This window comes from Manduca sexta, chromosome 26, assembly GCF_014839805.1.
Source record: "Manduca sexta isolate Smith_Timp_Sample1 chromosome 26, JHU_Msex_v1.0, whole genome shotgun sequence".
NCBI classification, from domain to species: domain Eukaryota; kingdom Metazoa; phylum Arthropoda; class Insecta; order Lepidoptera; family Sphingidae; genus Manduca; species Manduca sexta.
The window spans coordinates 7,484,885-7,502,586 of record NC_051140.1 but is presented as its reverse complement, the minus strand read 5'-3'; the positions used below and the strand labels follow the sequence as shown (position 1 = coordinate 7,502,586).

General features: G+C 34.5%; 1 protein-coding gene across 2 annotated transcripts in view; it reads right to left on the bottom strand.

Annotated features, from left to right (window-relative positions):
* The window catches only part of LOC115453591 (elongation of very long chain fatty acids protein 7), a 41,582-nt gene that overhangs the window by 12,088 nt on the left and 11,792 nt on the right, over positions 1 to 17,702 (bottom strand). Inside the window, exons 1-2 of one of the 2 annotated variants that reach the window (XM_037443554.1) lie at positions 4,101 to 4,207; positions 248 to 386 (exon numbers count right to left, since the gene is read on the bottom strand). In XM_037443554.1, coding sequence (XP_037299451.1) covers positions 248 to 308 — 61 coding nt within the window. In that variant the 5' untranslated portion in view covers positions 309 to 386; positions 4,101 to 4,207. Of the gene's footprint in view, positions 1 to 247; positions 387 to 4,100; positions 4,208 to 17,702 lie in introns of those variants that run through there. The other variant, XM_037443553.1, reaches the window with a different exon arrangement.

The window sequence follows — 17,702 nt, the reverse complement described above, 5'->3', positions numbered from 1 at the left end:
ATTGAATTATCCAAAAAAACATATTTTATAGGTACCAAACACGTGAGTCGCCGTAATAATCATTTCAGTTAAATATATTAACTTGGACATAAGTATACAGTCCAAAATTATCGCTGACGTTGCTAGTGTACATAGGCGGTTGTATCGCTTACCATCGAGTAAGTGGCATGTGCCTCTCGTCATTCATTTGCAAAACCTTATATTAACTAAGCAGCAAGCTCATCTCATTCATTTGCAAAAAACTTACCGGCCAATTCTGTGAATAGCCTATGGTAGGTCCTGGTGAAGGAGTTGTTGAACAACGCCATGGTGTGTTCTGTCGTGTTCACTGTTGCTCCGAGGTCATGAGAGGTTTTCCTGCATTTTATGGCTTAACACGGCGGTTTCTGAAACATAGAAAATGTACACTATAATATAATAATAATAATAATATCAGTCCTGTGTTATATACCGTCCAACTGTTGGGCACGGATCTCCTCTAGTACTGAGAGGGATTAGGCCTCATTCCACCACGCTGGCCCAGCGCGGATTGGTAGACTTCACACACCCTTGAAAATTCCCGTAGAGAATTTCTCAGGTATGCAGGTTTCCTCAAGATGTTTTCCTTCACCGTTAAAGCAAGTGATAATTCACAAAGAATACACACATAATTTTTTTAGAAAAGTCAGAGGTGTGTGCCCTTGGGATTTTAACCTGCGGAAATTCGTTTCGGCAGTACGTTGCACAACCAACTAGGCTGTCGCCGCTTTTCTCCTATACTATGAGTACTCCTAATCATTGATGTCTCAACCCCTCCCAGTGACCGTCCTTTGCCGAGGTTTGTAACCTGTTAGTGGGTTGCCCTCAGCATGATCACTTAATTTTCCAAGGGTTGCGAGCGCCTAAAGCGCTCATAAAAAAATACGGTGTGTTTGTATAAGCCGACCTTTGTCAGGCTAATAAACTTACAACATGTCTCAAAAACTTTAAGTACGGTTTTGAACGCATTTATTTAGTAGCGTCGTAATTTTTTTCTCAAAATGCTCGCACTATTCCTGATTTTTGTTAGGCGGGGGAAACAGCTAAGATTTCCACTTATCAAACTTATATTAACATTATGGGAGAGTATGTATAGAAATACCTATCACTGTATCGGTCTAAAACTCACGTGCACCTATTATGTTCTATCTCTGCACCACCTCAAGTTGACTGGTAGAGAATGCCTCTGGCATTAAGTAAAGTGCAAAAAAAATAAAAATAAAATAAACTCTAATATTGCTATTACAAATATTATTTCGAATTTTAAAAATCGCAATGATTTTATTGCACGACCTTGAAATCGTACTAACCATCTCCCGAATGAAAACTCGAGTAAACCAAAGAGATAAGGCTTGCTTATACACTATTTGTCATAAATAATATTGTTAATGCGTTGTAATTTTAAGCGATTTGGTAGGCGGATCACGTCTTACAACCACAGCTACTCAGACTTTCCCCACTCGTAAATCGTTATTGTGAACTTTGATATTTTCCTTCCGTGTAACACCAGGGCGTGTCGTACTTACTATACATACATATAGAAGGCCGGTAACAGACGAAGAACTAAGCTTGTTTTTTAGCTTATCTCTCATAGGAAAATCACATAGAACATATTAGTAGGTATATGAGTTTGATAAAACATATCAGCTTTGCGAGCTGAGCTTCTAATTTAACGTAATTTCGACCTCCAATCCGCATACGACATTCAAGATAGGAAATTAAATACAAATATATATAAACTTTTTAATTATGTATACAGTATTTTGTAATTAATAGTATTTATTAATCAATATATTTTTAAAAGACAAAATTATTGATCATCTACTTTACATAATGCACTCGATAATAGCTTTACTTTTCTACAGTAACATGTGGCGTGTTCACACAGTGCTTTATATTATGGCAGTGTTAAGAATTTTAATAAGTAGATTAATGGAACGCGCGTGTAAAAGTTCATGATAAAGATAGCAATTTAAGCATGACGTTATCTGTCACTGAGACAATATCAAAAATACAATTAGAACTCATACAAAAGAAAAAACTTGACGATTTTTTTTAATGAGAATGTATTATACCTCTGGATATAATAATGTAATTAGTCCGACATCTAATTGCAAAAAAACTCTAAATCACGACAGAACATGACCATCGCGAAAAGTGAAAGCTGGTATAAGGAAAATCAGAGAAATCTGCGCGAGATTCGGCCCAGAACCTTCATATCGGATAAATCTACACGTATGATGTAATATCGCGTTAGGATATAGTGTATTAGGTGTTGCCCGCATCTTTGCCCGCGTGTAAGACTTCCTCTGGACAAAAATCCCACAGACAGTGTTCATAGCGCTACATGTAACACAACTGCGCCATCTATTTAGAAATGTTAAAAATTCCATTATTTCTAATGAGAACGAATTACAAGGATAAAAAGTAGCCTATGTGTTCCTCCTGGACATGGTCTTCCGGTATGCCAAATTGCATTTAAATCCGTTTAGCTATTTCTGCGTTTACTTGTAACAAACATCCAAACATTTCCATTTTCACAAACTTTCCCATTTATAATGTATAATATGAGATACACAGACAAATCTCAAATCCGAATGCGAAATGAAAGAAAAGCGAAATCCTGACAATTAGTTATGTAATAAATTAGCACAATAGCACACAATATCCTCATTATATTTATTACACTATAAAAGATCTATATAATAATTCCATATGTATATTATACACTGACTGCAATATGGTTTAAAATAAAATACTGTTAATTATATTAGGCGTTTTTAGTTATTTTAAAAACATAAACTAAAAGAGACTTCTAAATTTAATAAAGAAGTAATGTATCACCCGAGATCATATTAAATGAAACATGATTTTCCACCACTTTGTCTGGTTTTCAACAAAATATTTATTTCTCTTTATTTTCGACGCGAGAGACTGCTCCTAATGGTAAGCACAATGACTAGGAGATAGAGTATCGAATGGCAACAGATAGTGATCATATGGTATTGGAGATATAGTATCGAATTGCTAGAGTTGATTATATACCATTCGACACAATCATGCCGGCCTACTTAGGTGTTTCTTTACGCACTTCTCACTTATTAAAGTCAACTGATGAACACGATAAAGCTTTATACGATGCGTTTATATTAGGTAAATTATAAACATTATTTACGTTTTGCTGTGCAAGAATTAACAATTATCTTGGCGTTTTATCTCGTACAATACGTGTACTTACGTACATGTAATTATAATCATAATAGTCTGTTTATTGCAAGAGTAAGCAGAGTCTAAAGGTATTGAATATGTTCCGCAGTGTTCCAACTTGAACATCCTCTTCGTTTTATCTACATATTTCATACATCACGTCTTCGATGCTTTCAAATATAACATAGGTATTAGTAATGATAATTTAATATATTTGTTGCCTCACTTTTCTAAGGGTGTAGTACTTAATAACACCATTGAAGTCCAGTACAGTCAGACAATCAAAATTTCTAATCAAGAAAAATACGTGATTGTACCCGATATAGCAGTAAACGAACCATCGTCAACAATTTGATATTTATAGTGTATGTAATAGAGCTCAATTTTGATGATTTCCATGTCAACCCAACGTATCTATCAGGCAGTGGAACTCTTAAACTCAATCCTAACATATAATTTGTTAATTTGTAGAGCCAGTTTTAAGCGATCGGATTTATCATTCCGCAGGTCTCACTTGCTGTTTACTGTTACTTTTCACCGAGTGGTGAGACAGCCGAAGAAGTAGCCGCAAGCATTCATTTGAGGTGGGATAGCTGAAGCCGCAAAGAATACAAAAAAGGTAGTTCATAGCCCATTCAATAGCGCCAAAGCGGCTATGTCATCTCAGTAGCCGCTTTGCGCAGAAGGGCGGCGTTTTGAACACTCCGGGCGCCGGCTCGCACAGAATTGCTGTAGACCCATTGATCGCAAAACATCCGGACACGACCGCTTGATATCATAAATTGGGAACAGAAAAATTGCGCGATAATTATACAAACTAAATTCATCACATTTAAAATTTTAAACTATCATCCAAATATTAAAACCGTACTAACCTACACACATCACAATTTTTTCTCTACTATTTCATTAAACGAAAACATATTGAATATAATTTAATCACTTTTTCACATCAATACACGTTGTATTATTTACGCGAAGGAAACCGACATGCGTTCCCGGTGGGGTTTGTAGCGAGACTAAATGTTCACCCCCTTGCGCCCCAACCCCGCACCCTTTGTCGCACCCCTCTACCCCCATGTTAAGAGGAGGGTCAGATATACAGGGCAGAAGTAATTGATACAGGTTGTGTTTTAATCGTCAAAATTTGTTATTGTATCGGAGACGTGTATATTTAATTATTTTAGGTTATAAGTACTTAGAGCGCTGCTTCTTACATATTCTGGTTGACAATATTAACGGGCAACGGTTCTCCTTATTTATGTGTGGTGTAGGAATCAAAATATGTGACATCCGAAAATTGATTAGCATTTAAAACGTGTTACACGGTAACTGTTTTTTGTCATCTCCTTGATTCAGGAACAACGTATATTTACTGTCCACTAGGAGATCCTTTCAAATAGCAATTAAGAAGAAATGAACTCACCAGAAATGGGTTGACATAATTCAGTTGAGTGAAAACATCCTCATAACTTTTATATGGGCACAACAAAGCGACCCCACTGTATGAACTACCTGATGGTAAGTGGGGTGGGACCTAGATAGAATGTCGAATCAGAATGGTTGTTCGTCGCCAGTCGACATAATTATGCCGGCCTGTAGAAACCGGATGTAGGCTCATCCCAGAACGCGACACTCATAAGCCACCAATGCAGGTCATTGTTCATCGCCAGTCGATATAATTATGCCGGCCTGTAGAAACCGGATGTAGGCTCATCCCAGAACGCGACACTCATAAGCCACCAATGCAGGTCATTGTTCATCGCCAGTCGACATAATTATGCTGGCCTGTAAAAGCCGGATGTAGGATCATCCCAAAGTGTGAATGCGGAATACATAGGCCACTAATGCAGGTCAAACCCTATGTACGGAGGTCGTTCCCGATAGATACAAATATCCTATTACCTACCAGTTAATTCATTTAAACACCTTTAACATACTGCGTCAGTACTAGGTTATTTCCCTGTCTTGTTTTTTGTATGCATCACAAAAACATGTAAATCTGTTTACGTTAATTATAATTAAAGTGACTCAAAAAAGTTCCTTCACTGAAGTTTGAATTTAGAACGTGAATTAGTTACGTCACCTACCTTTTATATCAACACAGAACATCCTTTACACACGCATATAAAATTAACTGAGTACAGTATTATAGTCCATAATAGTATTAAGTAACAGAAAATATTTAATCTCTTTAATAATATCAGAACCACGCAAACCTGCCTTAAATAATTCATTCCAAAATCAAAACTCCATTCATAGAAACGATTCTTTATGGAAGATATTTCTCCCAAAGTAGTAGTCACTATCCAGTCATATACCCATATTATTATGAAATATTATAACAAAAAATAATAAAAATACCTTCGAATCCATGAGATACATCTTAGCCACGTAATAGCTAAGCTCTGAAGGTCAAAACATCACTTTACACGCATAATTTACAATCATTTAGAAATACAACATATATAGTGTGCAACAATTAACTGCCAACATCCTTCCACTTATTATATTAATTATTTTACGTGTGTACACGCGAGACGGTTTCCTAAGCGATTATTGAACATTTGGGTATCACAAATATACCTACCTACTTACTGGAAAGGTATATTTATTTTATATCTACCTGTACATAGATAAATTGAACGTCAAAAAATACAAGAGTACTGGATAGCGACAAATGAAAATAAAATGGAAATTGTATGCAAATACACAAAATGTGGGTATAGTTGATGGGAATATATGAAAGACACTAATAAATACTTTGCGAAAAGCACGAAAATTTATCAAATGTTTAATAAAGAAACAATGCAATCAATGAAAACATGTTTTCGTCTTGTAACAACTGATTTACATATTTCCAAAGTTCCGCAATCAACTCTCTTCCAATATTTGATAGAAACACCATTAAAATAATATACTCATATTATTTTCGCAACGGTTCATTCATACGTCGTAAAATTCTGACTAGACCTTTACCACTCTAACCTGACCCGCCTTTCCCCTCTCATCCTATCACTTTTCGTCTATTGCTAGCACTTATACATATAACTTCATAGACCAAGTGTATTGGACATATTCTTACTTAATATTATTTAGTCGGTACAGTCTTATGGCTATTTTAATAAAGTCGACTATCGCGTGCTACTTAATGAATTGTAGAGCTGTTGAAAGATGTTGGAACCGCTTCGCTTGGCCGGCTGCCCTAAATACCTCATACTAAAGATTGCCTTTCGGAAATCCCTTGCACTCTCACTTATCGGCTGTACCTTTAAGTTTTACGTATCGTAGGAAGGTTAAACTATAAACTCTGTTTTGTACAAACGTAATAAAGTAAAATTATGTAAATCCTTAAGGTGTCGTTTAGTCGCAAAATTCTTCATACTACACTATATAATTTATCTCTGATATAAATGAAATAAAAAATAATTTATCTTACTCATTACAAATTAATAACAACTTTAATATATTTTTCAACGCGAACAGCAAACGACCAAATGGTTCACCTGACGTTACACCATAACCGCCAAAATACCATGACCACATAGCCAGAGGAATTGTTAGACTTTGCTGACCTTAGAGAAAGACTAATAGATATTGTGATAAAGGAGTTTATTGCACTCCATTCAATATTCCTGATGCCAAATGCAACAGCAATGTTGATTCACACAAAATTTGCGAGAGCCATAATACAATTTATATGTCTTATTATAAAACAAAATCCCCTTTTCTATCTGCCTGTATGTTATTGCTTTTATCAAAATGTACTGAACGTATTTTTATGAAATTTGGTATTGATATAGTTTAAGACCCTGGGAAGGGTATAGGGCACTTTCTATCCCGGAGAAGTATATTTCTTTTATCCCGAAAAACTCCTTCACGCGGGCGAAGCCGCGAGCAAAAGATAGTATTTTTTATAAACTAAAGCCCGAAATAAAAGAGGTAAACAACCTACACTTGGACTTATGACAGGAACATCATCTTCATAATATTGCAGACGCAATAAAATAGACGGCGACAAAAACCTAACGAGTGTTCAAGTGCCCTTTCTCTACGAAATGCGTCGCACACGGCCGCATCGGATCGCTTGCGTCTTCCGGTTTACAGTTCATACGTCATTTCCTTGTTTGTGACATACATTAGTGACAAAACATTTTGTATATACTTAACCTATATAAGTATACATACCCCTGTGAAAGCCAGGAACTAAAACGACATTGTAAGGATCGTTCATAATCTTGATAGTCCAAAATATTTGATGCGTAGTTGACTGCAATGAACGTATAGAGGGCGCTAATTAAGATAGTACCTGTTCAGAGGGTAACTCAAAGCCTCTTCAGTAAATCAAGTGTTTGTCTCTGTGTTAACACTTTCTCGCTCCTTACTTGACAGAAATAATGTTTTTATCACAAGAGAACATCTTAAAATAATTTAAAGTTAGTTGAAATTACATACACAGAATATATAAAAATATCAAGCTTGTATTATACACTGTCCCGAAGCTGCCGCGGGCCTCCCTTATCAAAAGAGTGTTAGGCCTTTCACCATCTTACTGACCTTGTATGGGTTGACAGACTTCACATACAGACAAAATTCTTATGAAGAAGTTATCAGTGATGCAGGTATTCTCTCTCTATTAATTACAATGAATATACACATAACTTTTAGAGGTGGGTTTGAACCTGCGTACCTCCATGTCAACATGGCAGTCCGTTCCACTTTCAACTGGGCTACCAACAAATACTAGAGGAATAAGATTGTAATTAAAAAATATAAACATTCACCACTTATTTCAAACCGATCAAAAATTTGATACACACATTATCTCTACGTATAATTACTATAATAAGATACTTACGAATCACTTCACATAGAATTGAATACTGGAGTGTCAAAGCCTCGGGCGTTTGTCGAGCATTGATGCCCTACTTAAAAATCTTAGTGTGAAACTTTCACAGTATAAGATGTGTTCCAATTAATTGCTGTGAATGTAAAAACTGTCTAATAATTATCTATGATTCGACCGCCTCGGTGCAGTAATTGTATTGTACGACTGCAGCGCTGAGGTCTCGGGTTTGATTTGGGAATCAAGAAATTGCGTAGAAAATTTCAGTATCATTGTCTGACCTGGGGGTCAGACAATGATACTGAAATTTTCTACGCAATTTTAGTCGGGAGTCATTGTGCTCGAAATGGCGATAGGCTCGACCCCTATCACATCATTGGACGGAATACACGCGGCGGATTGTGGATGAATCAGTCTCTCCTCTGCCTACCACTTCTGGCATAAAGGCGTGAGTGTGTATGTGTAAAATCTGTTATTTAGAAGGTATTGTTTGTGGCTTCGTCCGCTTGAAAGACCTTTCCCAAGATAAAGGAAGCCTATATAAATATCAAGTATACTCGTATTCATAGCTTGTTTTACAAGTTGCAATCAGCTAACATAGATTGTACTAATATTATAATGTTTTATTTGGGAGCATAGATAAAAAGTGTGTCTTTTTTTTGGTCGGCTTAAACATTTACATGACGAGAAGCATTTACTCAGAAGTTGTGAAACAAGCCCTTCATTTTCTAATTTGTTTAGCAATATACTTTTGACAAATATCCGAAAATCTTCAGTAACTTTTGCAACATCATTGTGTTTTCTATAAACTTGAGACAATAATATTTTTTATTTTCTTCGCAACGGGATTAAATACCTATAATAAACATTTTATAATACAATAATCATCGTTGCACAATAATATATTGACAATTAGTGTCACGTTTAATTAAAATCGCTCGTAACTCAATTGCTTAAAAAACTTCATCATCAATGCCTTCATAAGTTAATTCTAAGTCTCTACTAAAATGATTAGCTTAAATAATATTAATTAAATGCATAATTTCGCACATTTACCACGCACTTTATTTAAATACCTAATATACCTTTTTTTAGGTTAATTCACTGATACCGACGATTATTGCACATTAAGTATATGAATAAATTATTAATAGTAAGTAATAAAATTATCTTAATTATAATTTAATTACACACATTTGTTTTGTACCTCTTATATTATGTACAACTTGTTTTTTGTTATAGGTATGTCTTTGTGTGTGTGAGTTTTAAAATTTACGGACTATATACATATTCAGTATAAAAATGGTAGGGAAATTTGAATGTCAAGATGCTAATAATAAGGTTTAAATTATATTTCTCATTAATAATTTTTGTATATAAATGGTAAGTACATTGCACCTTGTCGAACACCAGAGTGATTAATGATACAAACTTGTTTCATATTTAATGAATGAGTAAATGAAAGTAATGAATGAACGACGGGACAAGTGCTTCAAGATGCTGGTGTTTATACTTTTAAATTATTTTTATTGCATGCAATTTGTAATGGAAATGGAGGAACAGATTTTTTTTATTTCGTGAATTAAAATTTATTTTGACATGCCAGTAATCAGCGTTTTGAGATTTCTAAATTTGTTATTGAAGTATGGTAAGTAATTACTTTAACGTACAATTACTTCAAGCACTAGACTAGTAATTATATTATTTTTTACAATAATGTTTATACCACATACAACAGCTTTAACATGGCGTACCAGTATAATTATCGAAACATTGGATAATAGGGTAGTGTGCATATGTTTGATTATGTATATTATTTTATATTAGAAACAGAAAATAATTCGGAAAATATTTTATTTTTCTGTGAAACCAGTATTTATTGGTTGAGAAAAAGAAGCAGTTATTCATATTCGAAATATTGTTGGGTACAAAAGTGGAAACGTGGTGGGGTAATCGCGCTATCTCTTACTCACGCATACAGCGTTATGGCCGCGATACTCGGTGACGTCATAGTTTGTTATTACTATTATTTGACAGCTACTTCTTCCACAAAATTTCAAAGCGTTCTAACTTATTTGTTATTGCGTGGATGTTAAGTTATTTTTCCGTTCGAATTTGAATGACATATTTATTTGTTAAATGTATTTAAAAAAGTATTCAAGTACCTTATTTATATAAAGTACCTAAGTATTGCGAGAGTAAGCATCTTTCTCAAGAGGACGAGCACAGTTGGACTTAGTAAATCTAAGTCTTTAGCCGTACCATTACCGTCAACCGACGAACTTACTCGTCTCGTCATATACGTATATAAAAAATCACATAAATATTTCGCCTCATTGTTTCGTAACACATAAATCTAGCAAAACTAATATGAAGCAACTAAATATTTAAGACACTTGCAAATGTTCACGATTTGCCTCTGCGGTTGGAGTTCAAGCTATTCTAGGTTACAGTTGGTTGCGGTTGAAAACTTGTGCGGTGGTTTACGCGTGTTTAGCGGTTTAAATCATTTGTGAGTATCACTGACCTCATATTCGGGAACGGTCTTATGTAACGGTTGATAGAAGCTAGAATTCACAGGTCAGAGGTGGCCTCCAACTACTATACTAAATGAGTAAATCCATAATGTTCTAAGTATGAATATGATATTTAATTTCTTAGTGAATTTTGACACATAAAGATTACAAAGAAATATTTTATTCCACTCAGAAGCTTGAGTGAATTTTAACACATAAAATTGCAGAGATGAAATTTGCCAGTCATTCGACGGCTCCACTGCAACGCTTAACGATTGCTTTTACTTTTGCACTGTTAATAGTTTATTGTCGGCTGCTGCTTCAGAAGGGGCTAGTGTATTATAAAAATAATATTTTAAAAGCGTGAGAACTGAGTTATCACCAACGAAAGCTGATTTATGGACCAAAACTGCCGTAAAAGTACGACGAATCTCCTTAAATTATGAATACAAAAAGACACTTAAGTATCTTCTAACATCGCAGTAACATATTGTATAAAAGATACTGTTATTTCTCGGTTGAGTGCACGCACGACGCAACCTCGACTCTGATTTTTAGTGGCTTACTCTAATGTAAAACATTGCTATTATATTTGCTACTATATTATACTCGACCCATTACCGATAGAACTGTTATGAGAATAGTAATGCCTCATTTTAATGAAGCAGGCTATGGAATCTGCCGGATATATACAAAATACTACGTGCAAGTAAAAGTGTAACAGTCTGGAGATGCTATCTTCGCGTTTTTTGACGTATAACCTGATGTACACGCAACAGAGATGCACAGTACAGGAGGTGTGGACGATTGCACAATGCATAACTCGATGCATTCACATCGTTAGTGTATGTGTATACATATAATCTTCGACGTAGTCATAATATTAGTGTGGAAAATATAGTGTTTAATATTTTTTTATTTTATAACGTGTAGGCCAGGATGTAATCTATATCTATATCTATATCTTCTATCTATACTTATAATAAATCTGTAGAGAGGTCAATTCTGTACATGAAATATATTTCCAAAATAACTATCAGGGGGTGATTAGGGAATTTTTATCTGTCTGTCTGTCTGTCAGTCTGTCTGTCTGTCTGTATAACCGTTATAGAAACCAAAACTACTCGACGGATTTTAACGAAACTTGGTACAATTATTTTTCATACTCCTGTGCTGGTTATAGTATACTTTTCATCACGCTACAATTAATAGGAGCAGAGCAGTGAAGGGAAATGTTGGGAAAACGGGAGAAGTTACTCCATTTTTTAAGCTTCCGTCGCGTGTGCACCCTTAATGGTTAAAGCTACACAGAAATCATATCAGACGGAAATGTTCTCCTTAAAATTATATAAAAAATATCCCACGACAGCATATGTCTATCTTTTATGGTTGACTTACAATAACACGTGTAACTCCCGATAACTTAGCAGTTCGAAACTTACTCATTATATTTGTCGACTCTTACGTTTATAACACTCTCAGTCATCCCTAATTAAAAAAGTTAACATTATTAAATATTCCATAAAAGAGAATCATAGATATCGGTATAGAAACACCAAAGTTATACATGAAATACGCTAATAAAAAGCCATCACGCGTGAATACTGAATCATGCTATAAGGATTATTTTTGTATATATATATATAAGGTCGCGAATGCACAGGCAGGCGGCTTGCTTGGCACCTAGAGGCTAGCGAATCACCTAGCGAGTAGCTTCGTAAAACGAACATTCTCGAACGTTCGCGACCGGCTCCATTTTTGAAGTCCGAAATCCACGCGGGCGAAGCTGCGGGCGGAAGCTAGTCTAAAATAAAAGATTCAACAAAGCGTTTAAAGTTCTAAAGCGGCGATAACCTAGTTGGGTGTGAACGCCGAGACGAATGTCCGCAGGTTCAAATCTCAAGGGCACACATCTCTTTCTTTTTATAATCATGAGTGTATTTTTTGTGAATTATCACTTACTATACCGGTAAAGGAAAACATCGTGAGAAAACCTGCAAACTTCTCTATTGGAATTTTGAGGGTGTGTGAAGTCTACCAATCCTAATTAGACCAGTGTAGTGGACTAAGGCCTAATCCCTCTTAGTAGTAGAAGTGACCCGTGCCCAGTGGGACAGTACAATACAGGGCTGATATATTATAAAAACATGTTTAAACGGTGTAAGACATATTTTTTTACATAAACCGGCAATATCTTCTTCAGTGGCACTAAGTGACTCCGCGTATTTCGTAACTTAAGTCAATGTACTTAAGAATTCAATTATTTATGTTTTATATTATCTCATATTTTGATCATAGCACTTACAATCAATTTTCATTATCCTGGTTGTCATAAAGAACATGTTTCATAATCAAAGATCTCCTTAATGAAACAGACGGGTTTCAAAACAAGCTTTCGCTAATTCAATCCTCATATCTGCCAATCTGGATAGATATTTAATAATAACATGGGACTTTAGTTCTTAATGAATGAACCAATTTATTCTGACATACGTACTATTTTTTTACGCTTTTATAGTATACTATAAAAAGACTTGTGTTCTGTATATAATATTATGTAGGCGACATAAATATATAGTTTTTATAAACAGTTGAAATTTGTAAGTGCTCTTTCTTCAAGTCCCATTCAAAAGTAGGCGAATGTTTCCTGTTAAGAAAGTTAAATTTATTTAACTTCGTCTACGAAGTATTCAAGTGCATGAGGTAGAGAGCGCAATAGCATTCATAGTGAATATTTATATTGCTGATAATATCTAATTAAATCTGAATAGATAAGTATATAAAAAAATCATAATTTTTATTTAATAGCACCAAAATTAATCACTTTTAGTACATTTATAATACTAATAATACAAATTATTTCTATGAAAAATATAAATCACTACGAGACGAATAAAAGAAGTGTAAGGATACGCAATAAACTGACTTTATATTTTAATGAGGAATGAGAAGGAAATAGGGAGCTACATTAGTCCTGAGTGCTATAGGCACCTTTTATTTCCGAAAAACTTCTTTATTCGGGCAGAGCCGCAAGCATAACTTGTCAATAAATACCTCAGTAAAAAAGTCTCATGAGAACATACACATTGCTAAAAAGTTTAAGAGGCAATACATTTTCATGAAACCTGCAATAAACAGTGTACAGAAAGCAACAGTAACGCTACTTACATACATATATAACTTTTATATTAAAACGTGCGTCGTTCATACAGAATTTTGTTTTATTTCAATTCCTCTGTATCTATTAAAGTGTGATGAAAGGTAATCCTAATTTCTTAAGTAATTAAATAATACGAGGAAATACTTAAGGCTCTTTTATCAGAGGATGTTGCCAAATTAGAAAAAGGAAATGATATCTTTATCGTCGATTAATTCGTCTATTATATAAAGTGGCGTTGATTTATGATATTATTAAAAATCGCGTAGTTAAGATTAATTTCAACGTTACCTACTTCGGAAAACATTTTCTTTTAAAAGTAATATGACGTCTTGTACAATGTTACATAGCTAAAAAAAATATTACTTGGCAAGGGAAACACAATTTTTTTGCGCACAGAAGTTTGAATTATTGAAAAAGTAACCAAACAACACTCAAATAGAAAATAAAATTACTTATAAAATTATAAAATACACCATTAGTGCAAACAACGTTTAATCTTTTGACGCACATAAAATAATATTCAATGCTTGGCCTACTGTTCTTTAGTGCATGACACAACTGGCTTCTTAATAAAATATGCTCTTTCACATCATAATAAAGTTCAAAATGGCAGGTCAAGCTTTACGGTCAACCAAGGGATTGCGAAGTAAGCAAACAGCTACCACTTAGTGCAAGTATTCGCGTAGGCATTTCTCTAGACAACCTAATGCCCTACTTATTGCAAGTGTGGAAACTAATGTCTTCAATTACACTGGAGTTTGCATTTTTTGGAACTCATTTCCCACAATCTTTGATGAGACATGATATTACGTAAGGGACCGTATTACATAAGAACTAAATGGTGGAAGTGAGGTCTATGTTTTACTTAATTTCGATGACATTGGCTACGGTAGATCTGACCGGTGATTACGTCAATAATATTTATTTATGATTGTATTTTTTTATTAAATATATAATAATAAAGAAATTTAAATACATTATTTAAATATTATACCTACACTTACCGAGGAATTGGGGGGACCTAGTACGAATACTATTCTGTTTACCTTATACTTGTAGCCTTAAACTATGGGAATAAGGTTTATGGAAATGCGAGGTGTTCTTGGGCCTTCGTTAATCTCACCCCCCATACAAATTGTAACAACCTTCAATCATGTTAGTTTCTGTGAGGCTCAAATATACTTCTAAAGAACAAGTCATAGACGGTTCACTGTCCTATAGAACTACTCTAAGCAAAACATTATCTTACCTAATAATATAAATATGAAAGTATTTACAAATATTTGAATATTTATATGTTAGTTAGATGTAAATGCCGTAACAGCAGTACTAGTTTGTACAAGGCGGACATACAAACCATTTCTTAGATTAAAAAAGAAGCTATTTATTATCCCGAAAAAGCTACATAATATTGAACTGGTCTACTGGCAACGATTAAAACTTAGTGCCATAATATTTTTGCTGGTGGTAACGAGATTTTCCCATCCTCACACCCACTACTACGCACGCATTTTATGACACAGAGCAGTGAAGCTCGGCGAGTCTCAGGGAAAACTAATATATCATATCCCGCAACGAAATTAATTAAATAGAAAGATAGGGAGGAGTTAGAAATATTGATTTTGCTGGTGGTAAGATATATTTTATATCCGTCCGGATAGCAATCACCGAAAACAAGGTAAAACCCGCCACAATGGTTCACGTAAATGTGTCGCGTTCCGGGATCAGCCTATGAATATCCGGATCCAACAGGCCGGCATAATTGTGTCGACTGTCGAGGGGTAATCATCTCTCGTCAGTTGATGTTCTATTAGATCCTACTCCACTTACCATCAGCTGCAGTGAGGTCACCTTGCGTGCACGTATAAAAATCCAAGTAATTAAAAAATCCACCAATATATTCGCATAAGCAAAAAAACATACGACACTCGCTGCAATTTACTTAACCAGGTCAGACGATAAATCAGATTCAACACTAAACAAATGCTTTACAATGCTGTTTATTCATTTAACAACCGTAAAAATAATTAATCATCAAGATTATCGTTATATTACATTTGCATAAAGTCGTAATTCTTAATGATTTCTCACACATTTTTTTTTTAAATTATGGATAGCACGAGACCGCAGGAAATATAAAGCAAAGACAAGACTATGTACTAAATCAAAATTATAATATCAGCCCTGTAATTATACGCTGTCCCACTGTTGAGCACGGGCCTCCTATACTACTGAGAAGGATAACCCTTAATCCACTACGCTGCACTAGCAGACTGGATGACTATATACCCTCAAAATTCCTATAGAAAACTTTACATGGATGCAAGTCACGATGTATTTCTTCACCATTACAGCAAGCGATAAAGTGCAACGAATACACACATATATTTAGAAATGTCGGAGGTGCATGCTCTTGGGTTTTGAACCTGCGGATATGTCTCGGCAGTCCACTCTACTCCCAACTAGGCTATCGGCCTATTTTTTCACAAAGCAAGAATAAGAAGACCTAACAATATAATTCTCATATACATCTCTTATGTATTAATTCGATTATGATACCATATTGCCTTCACAAATAATAGTTACATTAAATCATAAAACAAACATGTAATACAAAATGAACTTAGGAGACAATAAAAAAGTGAACAGGTTAGCAAGTAAACAGGATATTAAACCTAAAAAACAAATGATAAAAATTATAATTTATGAACAACGCTTAAGCTAAGTATTGTAGCTACAATATAATTGCTTAGGTGTAGCTATTAATTACTCCATATGGTTAAACATTTCTCCGATGTTTAAATTCTTTTAACGATGTACGTTAGCATAAAACTTTAAATAAATTAACAAAACAATACAATACAAATCTCGAAACAATGTAGAATTTAACAAATTTATTCAATTTGACTAGCAATTTGTCATAATTTGAAACATATTATATCCATCTTTCCGTATTATATACAAATAAAACAAAATATATTATTTTTTATAATACGAAAATCATATAACATAAATCAAAGTTGTAAAAAAATTAATAGATTATAAAAATCTATTGAGGATTAGTTTCGTAATAGCCCCAACAAAGTATTCATCGGTCAATGCGTTTGATGGATTTTGTTTATCTATTATATCAGATACTGGTTTCTTCGGTTATGATGTACACTCAAAATCAAAACCACCGTTAGAATGATTACAAGATGAAAAAACGTTAGGAATATTACTGTACTTGTAAATGCAGAGCAGTAAAAATTAATACTGTAACAATATATTTGCAATTATTATATCTACACAGTATCTATATATCTAATGGTGAAGCAAAACATCGTAAGAAAACCAGCATATCAGAGAAGTTCTCTATAGGAATATTGAGGGTGTGTGAAGTCTACCGATACTCACTAGGCCAGCGTGGTGGACGAAGGCCTAATCCCTCTCAGAAGTAGAGGAAGCCTGTGGCTAGTAGTGGGATAGTACATAATACAGAGCTGATATTATTATATTATTATATTACTAGCTTCCGCTCGCAGCTTCGCCCGTGTGGATTTCGGACTTCGAAAATGGAGGAGGTGCTCAATTTGTCGGGATGTTTTTTTAATGTATGGTGGTATGCAGGTGGTTCGATTGTCCGGCCAGGGTCTGATGATGGGATCCTGGTGAAATCGAAGGAAGCTTATAGCATGATTCAGTATTCACGCGTGATGGCTTATCATTAGCGTATTTCAGGTATAACTTTGGTGTTTCTATACCGATTTCTATGATTCTTTTTTATGGAATATTTAATAATGTTAACTATTTTAATTAGGGATGACTGAGAGTGTTATAAACGTAAGAGTAGACAAATATAATGAGAAAGCTTCGAACTGCTAAGCTATCGGGAGTTACACGTGTTATTGTGAGTCAACCATAAAAGATAGACATATGCTGTCGTGGGATATTTTTACATAATTTTAAGGAGAAC